This window comes from Rhyacophila brunnea, unplaced genomic scaffold (assembly GCF_057557595.1).
Source record: "Rhyacophila brunnea isolate RB1 unplaced genomic scaffold, BYU_Rbru_1.0 scaffold_20, whole genome shotgun sequence".
Classification (NCBI taxonomy): Eukaryota; Metazoa; Arthropoda; class Insecta; order Trichoptera; family Rhyacophilidae; genus Rhyacophila; species Rhyacophila brunnea.
In genome coordinates, this window is record NW_028232860.1 from 11,796,451 (window position 1) to 11,809,627 (window position 13,177).

General features: G+C 33.3%; 3 protein-coding genes across 3 annotated transcripts in view; 2 read left to right on the forward strand and 1 right to left on the reverse strand.

Moving 5' to 3' along the window:
* The window catches only part of LOC147071197 (tubulin polyglutamylase ttll6-like), a 31,941-nt gene extending 26,296 nt beyond the window's left edge, over positions 1 to 5,645 (forward strand). The window contains exons 15-18 of the mRNA XM_085948083.1: positions 1,712 to 1,876; positions 1,971 to 2,037; positions 2,790 to 2,976; positions 5,099 to 5,645. Of these exons, the coding sequence (XP_085804209.1) occupies positions 1,712 to 1,876; positions 1,971 to 2,037; positions 2,790 to 2,976; positions 5,099 to 5,135 (456 nt within the window). The 3' untranslated portion in view covers positions 5,136 to 5,645. The remainder of the gene's footprint in view (positions 1 to 1,711; positions 1,877 to 1,970; positions 2,038 to 2,789; positions 2,977 to 5,098) is intronic.
* A 1,595-nt stretch (positions 5,646 to 7,240) lies between these two features.
* Rpp21 (ribonuclease P protein subunit Rpp21) lies at positions 7,241 to 9,073 on the reverse strand. The gene is made up of 3 exons (XM_085948084.1): positions 8,914 to 9,073; positions 8,734 to 8,831; positions 7,241 to 7,730 (listed from the first exon to the last, which is right to left on the reverse strand). Exons 1-3 carry the CDS (start codon positions 8,977 to 8,979, stop codon positions 7,493 to 7,495), a joined length of 402 nt encoding a protein of 133 aa, XP_085804210.1. The 5' UTR covers positions 8,980 to 9,073; the 3' UTR covers positions 7,241 to 7,492.
* Positions 9,074 to 9,722: 649 nt separating this feature from the next.
* On the forward strand, positions 9,723 to 13,157 carry LOC147071199 (ribosomal RNA processing protein 36 homolog). Its single transcript, XM_085948086.1, has 4 exons — positions 9,723 to 9,875; positions 10,625 to 10,869; positions 12,207 to 12,487; positions 13,020 to 13,157. Exons 1-4 carry the CDS (start codon positions 9,840 to 9,842, stop codon positions 13,148 to 13,150), a joined length of 693 nt encoding a protein of 230 aa, XP_085804212.1. The 5' UTR covers positions 9,723 to 9,839; the 3' UTR covers positions 13,151 to 13,157.
* The last annotated feature ends 20 nt before the right edge of the window (positions 13,158 to 13,177 follow it).

The window sequence follows — 13,177 nt, forward strand, 5'->3', positions numbered from 1 at the left end:
GTGAGATAATTGAGGTTACAGGGATCTCAAAAGGTAGCGTCATTTCTATTTTACATGACAAATTGGGCATGAAAAAAATTTCTGCAAGATGGGTGCCGCGTTTGCTCACAGTCGACAATAAACGCAATAGGGTGGTGGCCTCTAAAGCCCTGTTGTCGCTCATGCAACGCAATCCGGATGAATTTTTTCGTCGCTTTGTGACTGTAGATGAAACATGGATACACCACTATACTCCCGAGACGAAAGAACAGTCAAAGCAGTGGATTGCGAAAGGCGAACCATGTCCAAAGAAGGCGAAAACCGTAAAATCAGCTGGTAAGGTTATGGCTACTGTATTTTGGGATGCACGTGGAATTATTTTCGTTGACTATTTGGAAAAAGGAAAAACAATAACAGGGGATTATTATGCATCTTTATTGGACCAGCTAAAAAACAAAATTGAAGAAAAACGGCCTCATTTAAACAGGAAAAAAATCCTCTTTCATCAGGACAATGCCCGTGTTCACACATGTTTACGATCAATGGCTAAAATTGAAGAATTGAAGTTCGAATTGGTCGACCACCCACCATATTCGCCAGATTTAGCCCCCAGTGACTTTTTCCTTTTCCCAAACTTAAAAAAATGGCTAAGTGGACAACGTTTTTTTTCAAATGAAGAAGTCATCGATCGGACAAATGCTTATTTTGAGGACCTTCCGAAAACTTATTTTTCTGACGGTTTAAAAAAAATTGAGAAACGTCTAACCAAGTGTATTGAGCTCCAAGGAGATTATGTTGAGAAATAAAAAAAAAATACAAAAATAAAAACTGTTTTAATGCTTTTTTCTAAGGAATTATTGACCCACCCTCGTATTATGATATGATTAAATTTTAAAACTAACCGGCACCATCTGTAAATTGTATTCTTAGTTTAATGAAAACAAATAAGTATAACTGACAGAGTATAGTGTGCCCTATTTATTTCGAATCTCAACTACCTACCACCACCCTTTGCCACTGATATATATATATAAAATACTTAACATCCATCAAACATATCTATCTTTCGAAAGAATTACATTTAGATTTATTCATAAGCTGTTTGTTATGAAAATAAGTGTGTCGAAACATTGCGATTTGTTGTGTTTCACTCATGTATCCTCTTAATCGGAATCTGACAAATCATGTACGCTGTGGCTGCGTGTTATAAGAACCTAACTGAATTTTGACCGGAACATAGACAACTGAATTTTGTAAACAATGCAAAAAAACAATATTTAAAACTATTAAATTAACAGTTGCCGGTGAAAATTACATGTTTAATTGTTTCTGGAATGAATCACAATTGAAACACATCAATAGGTTACCAAATTCAGATTTTCACAGAAAGTCACAACATTTTTTTAGAATTCACAATGAATAGTTTCATTATTTAAAAAAGGATTATTATTTCTTTGATAAAATAAAGGGCCTTATTGAATAATGGCTATTCTGTACCACAATTCATTTTTTTTTTTAGATTTAAACGTATTATCTATGCCCCTGTTAATATTCGGTTTGGTTCTTATAACACAGGGACCAACAGTGTACATAAGTGTCGATATCCAATCAATAAACCCTTGTCAAACTAAATATTCACTATTCCATAAAATTATCAACAGTGTGAAACATGTCTGGTTATGTTTGTTTGAGCAGATCGGTTTTAATATGGAATGTTATTTTAATTTTATAGATATATCTGGCAATGAAGCACATGGGAACATTGCGACCACAAGATGAGTTGAAATATGGGTTATACGACAAGTCGAAAAGGAATAGAAGACAGAGATCAGATGATGCGGATACAGAAAAGAATAACAATATCGTTTTGTCAAATCAAACAGATTTGCAACAAAAGGTCTTGTTTTGCAGTACACCCATTTACTAAGATAAAATATATATATATTTTTTTATTGTAATTATAAAATGTAATAATCAACTATCTCTTATAGGTGTTCGCAGGAGGAATTAAACATGAATTTGATACTTTGAGCAATAAAGACACGATTGGCAGAAAAGGTAAATTTTTTTGATTTCTATTTTATACAAATAAATATGAAATTCCATCTAAAGGTCCATACTTGGTCTATTGTTCAAACATCGAGACACCAATAAATTAACACTGAATTTTGCTTCATAGTTAATATTTTTTTCGATTTACTATTTAGTCGGAACCCATTAGAAAACACCTTGCGAGCCCACCTGAGGGTTGTGAACCTATGGGTTAGAGGCAGATTGTATTGATATTTATTAAACTTTCATGGTTATTTGCTATCTTATTAATTATAATAAAATTATTATAAGGTATAATTTCGTCACTGTTCTGGCAGAACACACTAATTCGAAAAAATTATATATTGAGTTAGTTATACCGAAATGTGCCTTATTTCAAACCTTACCGTCTGGAAACCTCCTTAATAAATAAACTGTCTTTATTTTAAAGTCATCCTTTTTACGATTACTTAATAAATTCACATGATAGACCATTTCAAACATTTTAACAACTTCAAAGTCAAATTACTCAAAACTAGTATTCTCCAGTTAGTGTGTTCTGCCAGAACAGAGACGATTTGGAGTATAAATATCGTGAAAATGTTCAAAATGTCTAGGAAAGGTATGCGTCAGTACAAAAAGAAAAATTGCAGCGGTTATTCCTACTCGTGATACTATGAAAATACTAAATTTTATTTTGAATCTGAATGTTACTCGTTGTGGAAAATTGTTCATGTTTACAAAAAATAGCTTGGTGTTGTTTGATTATTTTCTTCCAGATTTCCAAGTTCAATGTGCCGAAGCCAGGATACATATGAAGCCTGAAATACCATCATTGTTAAGAGACGATTCCGTATCGCGAAGGTTGTCGAAAAAATGTCAATGGCCGGCAATAGATGGATATAACGTCAAAAATAATAAAACGCATATTGGGCGCGTACTCTGCTCTGTTGTTAGGATGCATTCGTACGTATGATCATATTTACATCAACTATTTTAGGCTTGCTCTAGATTGTGCGTTGATTTATACGAATCTAGGAGGTATAGTTCCTGCAGTATGCGAATGTGGAAATTCAGTATCTCGTCTTCTTCAATATGCCTACAATGTAGTGGAGCTGGTATGAATTTAAAAGCATATTTGAAATACTGAGAATTAAATGAGTTCACATGACATACAAGTAAAAAGTGAGGAAGGTTCAGTTTTCACATCACATACCTACCTATTTATGCGTGAAACAGGATTCAAACATACATAATATTATTATATAGCACTGTGCATTGATATATGCCTAATTGACGGATGAATCCAATATTTTCGCCTTCTAGTTAAATTTCTGCGATACCAATACATAATAATCGTTGTTTCAGCGTCTGATGATATATTTGCATAATGGCGTCTGGCCAGAGTACTTATTACTTTGACGTTTCGAGAAGCGAGTGTCGCTTGTTGATTTATGTGTTCGTCACACGCAACAATTTTTCGCGCGTCTCGGTCGCGGAGAACGAGGCGAGTTTGGATCTGAGAGCCGGCTGAAAACACATAGGACATGAAATTGCATTTTTAATTTTCCGATTCAATAAATCATTAAGATTCTATACATTTTGTGTATAAGCACATAGGTCGAATGTTTTGAAAATTTTATATTACAAACGGCTTAATCACGCAAGTTATCTACCTCGAAAAGAAGGGTGGAAATACACCTAAGCCAGACTCGCGTATAATTAAGAAAATGTTCATTGAAATATTGGAAGACTCTATTATTAGTTACTGGATGACAAATGGTTTAATTCTATCCATATGCAATGTTCAGCGCATCTATTCTACACACAAGGCTGCTATCGAGGGTAGTTTATTATATTTATGACTTGAGGTATTATATTTGTTACAATAAGTTAGCTGTTTGTTACTGTCAAAACTGTCTATCGCTCTAAAAGTTAACACAGCCAAGATAGGTGCTGTTAAAACAGCACTTTTTGACAGTTCAGACGGTTAACTTATTGTAACAATTAACCGCCTTAATACAAATCTATGATAAACTACCCTCTATAGCAGCCTTGTGTACAGAATACTGCCCTAGTACAGGGGTTGGCAAAAGTGGCTCTTTGCATAGACGTTTGCGGCTCTTCAGACAGAAACTCCAATTTCACCTCATCTAAAGCAGCCATATAACTTACGAGTTTATGAAATAGAGCCGCCGAACAAACTTAGACTACTCATATTCTGATTCACTCCAGATACAGTTAATAGATATAAAAGCAAGGAACTGTGGAGCAAAAGATTCACAGATCTGACCAGCCGCTTGGAAAAACTCGAAAGAGAGAAATCTAATTTTGATTTTTCAGCACAAGTGGACAGCTATAAAACAACTGCCCAAAATAGAAACAATAATATTATTTGATACATGGAATAGTTTGTCTGAAACATTTGACGCGTTAAAAAAACTAGCTTTTGGTATTCTCACAATCTTTGGCTCTACATAATATTATATATGCGAACAAACATTCTCATCTATGAACCAAATAAATAAACTTAAAATAAGCAGACTAATGGATGAAAATTGACAATGATGTAGGTATTCAATTAAAAATAAGTAGCTATTTGCCAGATATAGTAAAGCTATCAGAAGCGATGCATGGACGCCATTCTAATTTTTTTTTTTAATAAAAAATCGTGAACTTTTCCCCCTTTTTGATTTATGCTGTTTTACCTCCCTGTCCATAGAAATATCAATGTATCTCTTTCCTAGAATCACAACCTTAATCTAAAAATAAGTATTAGTGAAGAAGACAGTGGTGACATACAATAAAATGAGTGGCTTATTTTTTGTGTACAAATATGTATATGTTTGACGGGTTATGTTATGGGCCCCTTTGATGTTGGTTGCGGGATTTTATGTTTTGAGAAATACGCATCTTTTTAAGATGTTGGTATAATTTAATAATTGCATGTGACCAGTTTCAACTATTTTGAGACTCTTTTAAATCTTCTGACGAATTGATTGCGTCAACTGCGTCCAAAAAAATCGGTTGGCATAAATAATAATGTCTGTATTGATACATAATACGCTTACTTCTATTTTTGTTGCAGAATGGAAGCGAGAACTTCCCACAACGACCCTACATGAGTTTCTAATTTATAGTATTACCTTGTCAAGAAGAAATAATGGTTTGAAAAGCGTATTTTTTACAATAATTTATTGATATTTTTAAATAATCCTTATAAATTTATCTGACAACATGAAATTGATTTTAGTCCCCTCGTACTAAGGACATATTATAATATTGTTATTTTGTCTCAGTATAGGCCAACAATAAGATTGATTATCCTTAAATTTAATATACACATTGAAGTGGAGATTGTAAAATTTTAAGTATATAGCAGTACGCAGTACGCTGGAAATCTATAGTGGGGTATTAACAAATACAATAATTATTGTTAGTTTGATGTTTCATTGCTAAACTTGCATTACAAATTATCAGTTTAATATTTCAATGGAATGTACGTATTACTTTTATTTATTATTGTTATTTAAGTTTGTTAGAAGTTTTAATTTTAACATATTAACCAAAAACTCTAATTTATTATGTGTCTAATTATTATTCTGAGTCTAAATAAAATATATACTCAAAACATATTTGAATCAAGAGTTTATTTTACTTTAAATCATTACAAAAGAATTGATATTATATTATTATAACACTTCTTCAAGGATTTGTAGTTTGACCCATTTCAAATCAACTGTCTTTCGTCAATTTATGATGATTTCAAAAATGTAATTTATCAATGTACACTGAGAGAGCGATGCAGAACCCTACTTAGAAGCATACATCCCTATGATCTTTAAGAGGCCAATATTGGCAACATAGATTGCGTCGCCTACATTATCCATACCTAATACATCATACGGCAGGCAGTAAATCTATGGAAAAAAGACAGTAGCCCAGAATTACGGTCACGACACGTCTAACTAAGTCGAGCTACATTTAAAACTCTGAACAGTGTTCATTGCCAAGTGCGACTTAGTTAATCCACATGGTTCTGCATCGCACTCGGAGAAAAGAAACCAAAGGTAAATTTTATAAAACTACCAATCTCCTTCCTTCCAATTGATCAACCGAATGAGCTCACTAATCTTAGTAAGTTTGTAAAACTGTATACATATTATGTATGGAAGGATGTAGAATTTTCTTCCAGACAGAACCTTCTATGGTTTCCCTATAAGAATTGGGGAAGGAAGTTTCAGTTTGATGTAGGTAAATGCCATTTTTGCATGGAATACAATATAGTACCAAGAGTTTGTATGAAGATTAGTGGTCCTAAACAAGGCCTGAACAAAAACGATGCATAACTGCGAGTGAGAAAATATTCGGCACCCTTATAATCTCTGCGACACGCGCTAGAGTAAGATAAAAGGTTTACAGATTTGGGAGATGGTTTGCTCGGTGTAGCCGCCAAATCTTACCTTATTGCTTAATTATGCGTCGATAACCATGTTGCTAAAATAGCTATTTTGTGTTAAACATAAAGTCAGTGGTAAATATTTTAGTTAATTAAGTAGAAAAGATGTTTCTGTGTGTTGTATTAAAATGTGGTAGCCGTACTGATAAGCAAGAAGATGGTATAACGTTTCATAGGTAAGTTGATACATGTTTGTGATAATTTATTTGTATATTATTATATATTTTAATATCAAGTGACCGTGTTTCTTTAAAATAACTTAAATTATGAATATTTTTACCTAATGGTTGCATTTTGACCGCTTAAAAATACTATATAACGTAAAAAAATAGAAAAATATATTTTAATTCTGAGCGTCTAGTGCGAGCACTATCGAAATGGTCTATGGTCTCGAACATTTGAATACGTTCGCTCGCTCACAAACCAAACGCACGGCACGCAGCTTCATTTAGCAATGCTATGGGTGGCATCTAGATGTATCTATAGTCAAAGGTCCTAAAGGTTTTTTTGCCTCATTTTCATTTTATGTTCAGGCTCTATCTTTATAAAAGAAGGTTTTCTTCAACATCCTTGTATTCATCACGAAATTACCATTTTTAGACAGCATAAATTGATGAAAGACCAAAGAAATATAATCGTGAAATACATAATTATTCATAATAATAGAAAAGAGGATTTTATATAATATTATGAATCAGTACAGTAAACTCAATTCCTGCAATAGTTTTAATTACATGATATAGGTTTGTATGATAAATGAGAAACAAAATATAATCTATCCAAAAATTAAATTTATATAGAACGGTAAAAATGCAGTACAGTTTTATTTTGTTTTATTCATTTAAATGTAATTTGTAAAATTCCTTTTTATTGGTCATGTATCGCATATTGAAATCAAAATATCAATTTCAGACTTTGTCATATTTAATACAAAGTTCTTTTTCTCCCATCTCCTTTTTGTATGACATCGCATCATCGCTTGGAAATAATTCAGGATAAACATTTACTCATTCAATAGCACATTCATTTTTTACCAGCGTCAGTCAATCCATAGTCTAAAACCTGAACAATTGATTCTGGCCTCTCCGTCCAAATGGTGGTATTAACTGACACAGGATATTGCTTCACAAATTTACATTGTAGGCACTTCCACATTACAACAGGTGCTTTTTTATTTGGTTTCACTTTGACCCGAGCTGTCACATCGGGCAGTAGGGCGACTTTGCATCTTTTGCAGATTCTTCTTTTTAACCTGGGATCACTGAAATTTAATTCATATTTAATATATTAAATAGAATACTCGTGTATCAGGGTCCCCCTGAACTCTTTGTAAGTTACAGTAAGATAGCAAACAGTTAACGTGTAATGCTCTGTGTTCTGCCCAGATCCAGTCTAGTCTAAAATCTAGTCTCATTGCAGAAAATAAGTACACATTGAAAAATGTCTGAGTATTACCTCAGTGAGATTCTGACATTCAAAGTAACAACATGGAAAGCGAACCCCAGTGAGAGTCTATTAAGAAATTGCTTGATTTGTAATAAAATGTGTCACCTAAGAAGGAAACAATGGAAGTGTAGTTTACGAAAGTCCGGTCCTTCAAATTTTGCTGCAAGTGGTAGGTAAGTATAATAAAGGTGGTGAGTTCATTAAAAGCGACGTTTGGAAGCAACATTCGATGAAAAATCAAAAAAATTTTAGTTTTAATCTTAGCAGGCAGACTGAAGGTTTATCGAATAATGAAATGAAGAAAGAAATGGGCATCTTGGAAGTATAGCTTGGAAAATGTCTAAGAGTAGTGCGAGATGTGTCTCATGAATGTCGAAACCATTTCAGAAAGACACTATGTGCTAATGCTGTCATAGGAACTTAAAGTCGCCAGGTAAGGACCCAGTATTTTTTTTATTGCTACAAACATCTTGTTATAAAAATGAAATATATGGAAGGACAATAAAATTAGTCTTTCCCTACTGCTTAAAGGCCAACCAGATTTTGGCGTCATGTAAGATCGCTAAATACTATATAGAGTGTATACAGCGGAGCTACAGGATGCTGGCATGACCTAGAACGACGCAAGAAGGCTGGGTGGCGACAGGGGTTCTTGGAGGCGCCGTGTGGTATTCATATACTCCAGCTAAGAGGCAGACTTGTTCAGTAAGTATGAAAGCGATGGCAGATCAAAGGAGTCATTCCTCGGCCAGTCACTTTGATCACAGGTCGGCATTGCTCCCTATTGCAAAGCAGAGAAAAGAGATAATTAAACTTACATTCGCAGAACAGATTTTTTTGCAATGTTAATCATCAAATTCCCATAATATGAAGAAACCATTGTATTTTTAATGTTTGCTGCCATGAAGTTTTGTATCTGTGGGATGAAGAAATGATGTAGTTACGTATGTACCAAACAAAAATAGAAAAAAGTGTATAGTTGCATATTTCACACAAACCTGAAAAAGATAGTTCATTCTTTGGAATGTTTCAAATCCTTGACATTTGTTTGTATTTTTTGGCATATTTCTTTTTTTCTTGGTTATCTCGTTTACTGTATTGTAAACCCCAAAACAATTGACAGTTTTGTTTGACAGCTCATATAAACAATAATTTCCTGTATGGCTATTAGAAAAAATAAATTATGCATTATTTTATTAAATTTAAGCAATAACAGATTAATGACACTTGAGTCGCTTAGAATCATAACTCACATATTGCAATTTTGTCGTTTTTTAGTTAAATATGCCAAGTGATTCTAAATGAATTAATCTATATACCGAAAAATAGTTGTACATTGTTCGTGTAATATGTCGTATATTTCAAAGAATAGAGTTTTGTCACCAACGCCTTCCTAACCAATCGGGGAGCTCTATTTCTCATAGTATGCTGTATGTCTGCAACATTAGGAGTATTAGGTATATATATTTAAAAAAATAAAAGTTATTCGACTCTCTCACTCATTAATATTCTAGGGAGTTCAATACTGTTCTTCTAATTACAAAAAATAGTGCTCTGTTGGTTTTTAGCGATTATCTCAAAACTTGATTTTTGGAATATGTGAGTTATGATTCTAAGCGACTCACTTGTATGTTTAGATATATATTTTTCCACTAATTATATCTAGTAAAGTTACATAATTTTTATTAGTGATCATTAATTTATCGAAACAATAATTTATTAAGTATTGTCTTAGATATATATCTCGCATGTTTTCAAGTGTGAATTAAGTGGCAACATATTTTTAAGCAAATCAAATCCAAATGTCAGAAATAAATATAACCTGAAAAGAGTAGAGAGTTAACAAATATAGGAAAGTTCCGACAATTATTTAGGCATCCAATCACTGTGATATCCCATTAACGACTCACTTTCTTCCTCAAATATGAGTGACGAAGATGGAAATGATGATGCTGAAAGGGTATGTAAGGAAGTATTTATTTACATGTCACATGGTTTGTGTGTATAGTAGTTAGTTTCTAACTACATACGTAGATATTCATTTATTATAGATGTTGACGTGTTGTAAATGATTGCGATTTAGTTATTATATTCTTTTACAGAAATCATGTGTATTTTTGTTTGGTCTTCAGAAATCATCTGTATTTTTGCTTGGTCTTTTGCATTCAAACTGCTTTCATTTCCCTAATGTCCATGATATTATTTATGAATTGAAGGGGTTATTGCAAGATAATAATGTGCCACAGAAACATAGTTTGGAGATATGAGCAATTTAATGTTCTTGTTCGTTCACTATTGTAACAGAAAAAATTACTATCCTGATTAAAATTTTTGATATATCTCATATCTAATTATTCTGTTTGGAGCAGACGGCGTGGATGACTGACCGATATCAATTTTGACTGGCATGGCATATCATCATATTATTGTTATAACCATTTTTATAGCAAAATTTGAATTTGTAAGAACTACACATTGATCATAATTATTGAGACATCTGTGTATTTTTTTTTTTTAAAGTGTCTTAAGTAAAACGTGAGTGTATACCCTGAGAATTGGTTTTATTCAAAATCAACAAATTCATAATAATGTGGCATATCATTGTCTTGCGATAATCCCTTCAATTGTCACATTTTTACTGATCGACCATCGTGTATGAATGTGTATGCATTTATTGTTATTCTCTTGAAATATTTTTTTCTTTTCCAGACACATATACGATCGGAGCTAGCAGCCATGAGTTTCGAAGAACTTCAAAAGCTGAAGGAGAAGCTCGGAGCCAAAGATTACAATGAGGCTGTGTTTGGCGAGAATTCGAAGAAAAAATCTCGTAGCGATAAAACTGTCTTTAAAAGAGAAAATAAAAACAGACCGAGAGAAATGAGTTCTAAGAAACCTGTTCCCTTTATCAGTGAGATGGCGCCCCCTAAAGAGTCTACATTACGTGATCCAAGGTTAGGACAGAAATATTGATTTTGATGATTTTCAATTGAATTCATGTCATTAAATCAATATTTACAGTATCTCATGGCCGGTACACACCTGTGGGTATACGCTGCGGCAGAATTTGTGGCTTGCACTCAAATGTAAACTACAGCAAACGACATTCCCATATAAACTCAGTTTTTGTAGCGAACAGAAAGAGTTTCGCTGCCACAGTGTGGACAGACCAATAAAGTGTTAATGTTGGTGATGTGATTCTTAGTATTTTATCAGGTAGAGGTGCTCGTGCCTTGTGCAAAATCTCAAATGACTCATCAGTTGTTCGTTGGGTTCGCGCTGCGCACAACTGCCGCGGTTCGTAGATGTGTACGCATGGTTATATATTATAAATCTACAGTAGCCAAAAATATAAGCAAGATATCCGCACAGGCTCTCTGCACAGTTACACTTTTTCAATTAAAACTTGATGACATATAAAAAAAAGATGATAGCCAAAATATCAATTTTCCTATAAATATCGTCTGTATTGATTAATTCTCGGTTTAGACATGTATTTTATAGTGCTAAGTGCAAATTCGATGTTAACCATCATATTCTGCAATTGGGAGCCATATATTCGATTGTAATATTTCGGTAACACAATCCAATCAGAATAATTAACCTAACTAACTAGTAATATGTAAGTATATATTTTGTTCGATCCTAAAAAGATCATATGGGCCTCCACAGAATGGCAGTTGACAGAGTTTTAACAGAGTTTTTTGCTTTTAGAAGAATTGGATGTTAGTCTCTTGCTCAATCTATTACCTATGTCCATACTTTGACTCCAAACACACATTGAAAAAGAACATGTATGTTTTGCTAGACCCAGGATTTGCACCCGAGACTCTCGTCATAAACTCTCGCATCACTGTATAATTTAGTCACTATTGTTACTACTAATATTATTTTTTAACACGAAATCGTCATTTCTAGTGAACCTTGTGAATCGAAAACAACTTTTTATACAGGAAACATCAACAGTCTAATTTTAATTTAAAGTTGAATTTCGAAAAATCAAAAAGGAACAAACCTTTCATATGAAATGACAACGATTATGTGATTTTCAAACTTTCTATTCTATGGACACGATTCAGAAGATTTTTGTGTATTCTTTTTTCAAATGATTTAAAATGTTATTTAATTGATCACAACTTATTACCAGTAAACGCTGGATCCGGTGAATTAAGCAAACATCCTGGGCTCAATTCTCAAAGAATACTGATGAACTTTTCATGTTCCCATGTTTCTCCATTAAGCAAATTATTGTCAGTCGGTCTAAGTTTCAATTTTCTATGTTCGTTTCTAGGTTCGATTCTCTTTGCGGTACATTCAATCCAACAGCCTTCAAACGGAGCTATAGTTTCGTAAAAGATGTTCGAGACGATGATTTGAAAATGTTAAAGAGGGAACTGAAAAACACGACCGATCCAGAGAGGGAGGGGCAGATAAAATATTTGATTCAGCGGATGGAAAACCAAAACAGAGAAGAGAGCCGGAGAAAAGAGAAGGCGGAGAAGTCCCGAGTCGAGCGTGAGGAACGGGAGCAGATGATCAAGGAAGGGAAAACTCCGGCTTATGTTAAAAAATGTAAGCATTACTTATTATATTATTATAGGTTTCCATTCATCAACTGCAGGACCTATTTACCTGGTTCTCGTACAGGAAGTTGTCAGCACTCACTGCTTATTATCCAGACTAGTGATGATGAACTGTGAACTTTTGGGGTTAACAAATTCTATCTGCTGTTACAAATGCTACTTTGCAACCAATTGTATATTTTATAAATTACATCAGAACTTTCATTATCTCGGAAATGGGCGTAGTCTGGATGATGATAAATTGGGATTTTTGAAAAAGTCTATGGAATAAACATTTTTTCTTGTCATTTGAAAATTTCACCATTTACAACGTTTAAGGAATGTCCAGGGTTATGCTCTGAAAATACCTTAAAAGCTCCATTTTGACCTACGCTGAGCATGTGGGCCCTTAAAGATTATACATATTAAATTGTATTTCTAGTGATAATATTATTTGTATAGACAAGACTTTGCACTATGTGCCCTTCACCTACATATATATTTTGGATACTAATTATTATTTTTTTTATTATCATTTACAGCTGATAAGAAGATGATTGACCTAGTTGAGCAATATGAAGATCTAAAAAAGAGCGGGAAACTTGAAAAGCACATAACTAAATACAGAAAGAAGAACGCTCAAAAGGCAAGAAAAAAAATGAATGTTATGTGAATATAATAACCTATTTTGTTTATGGTA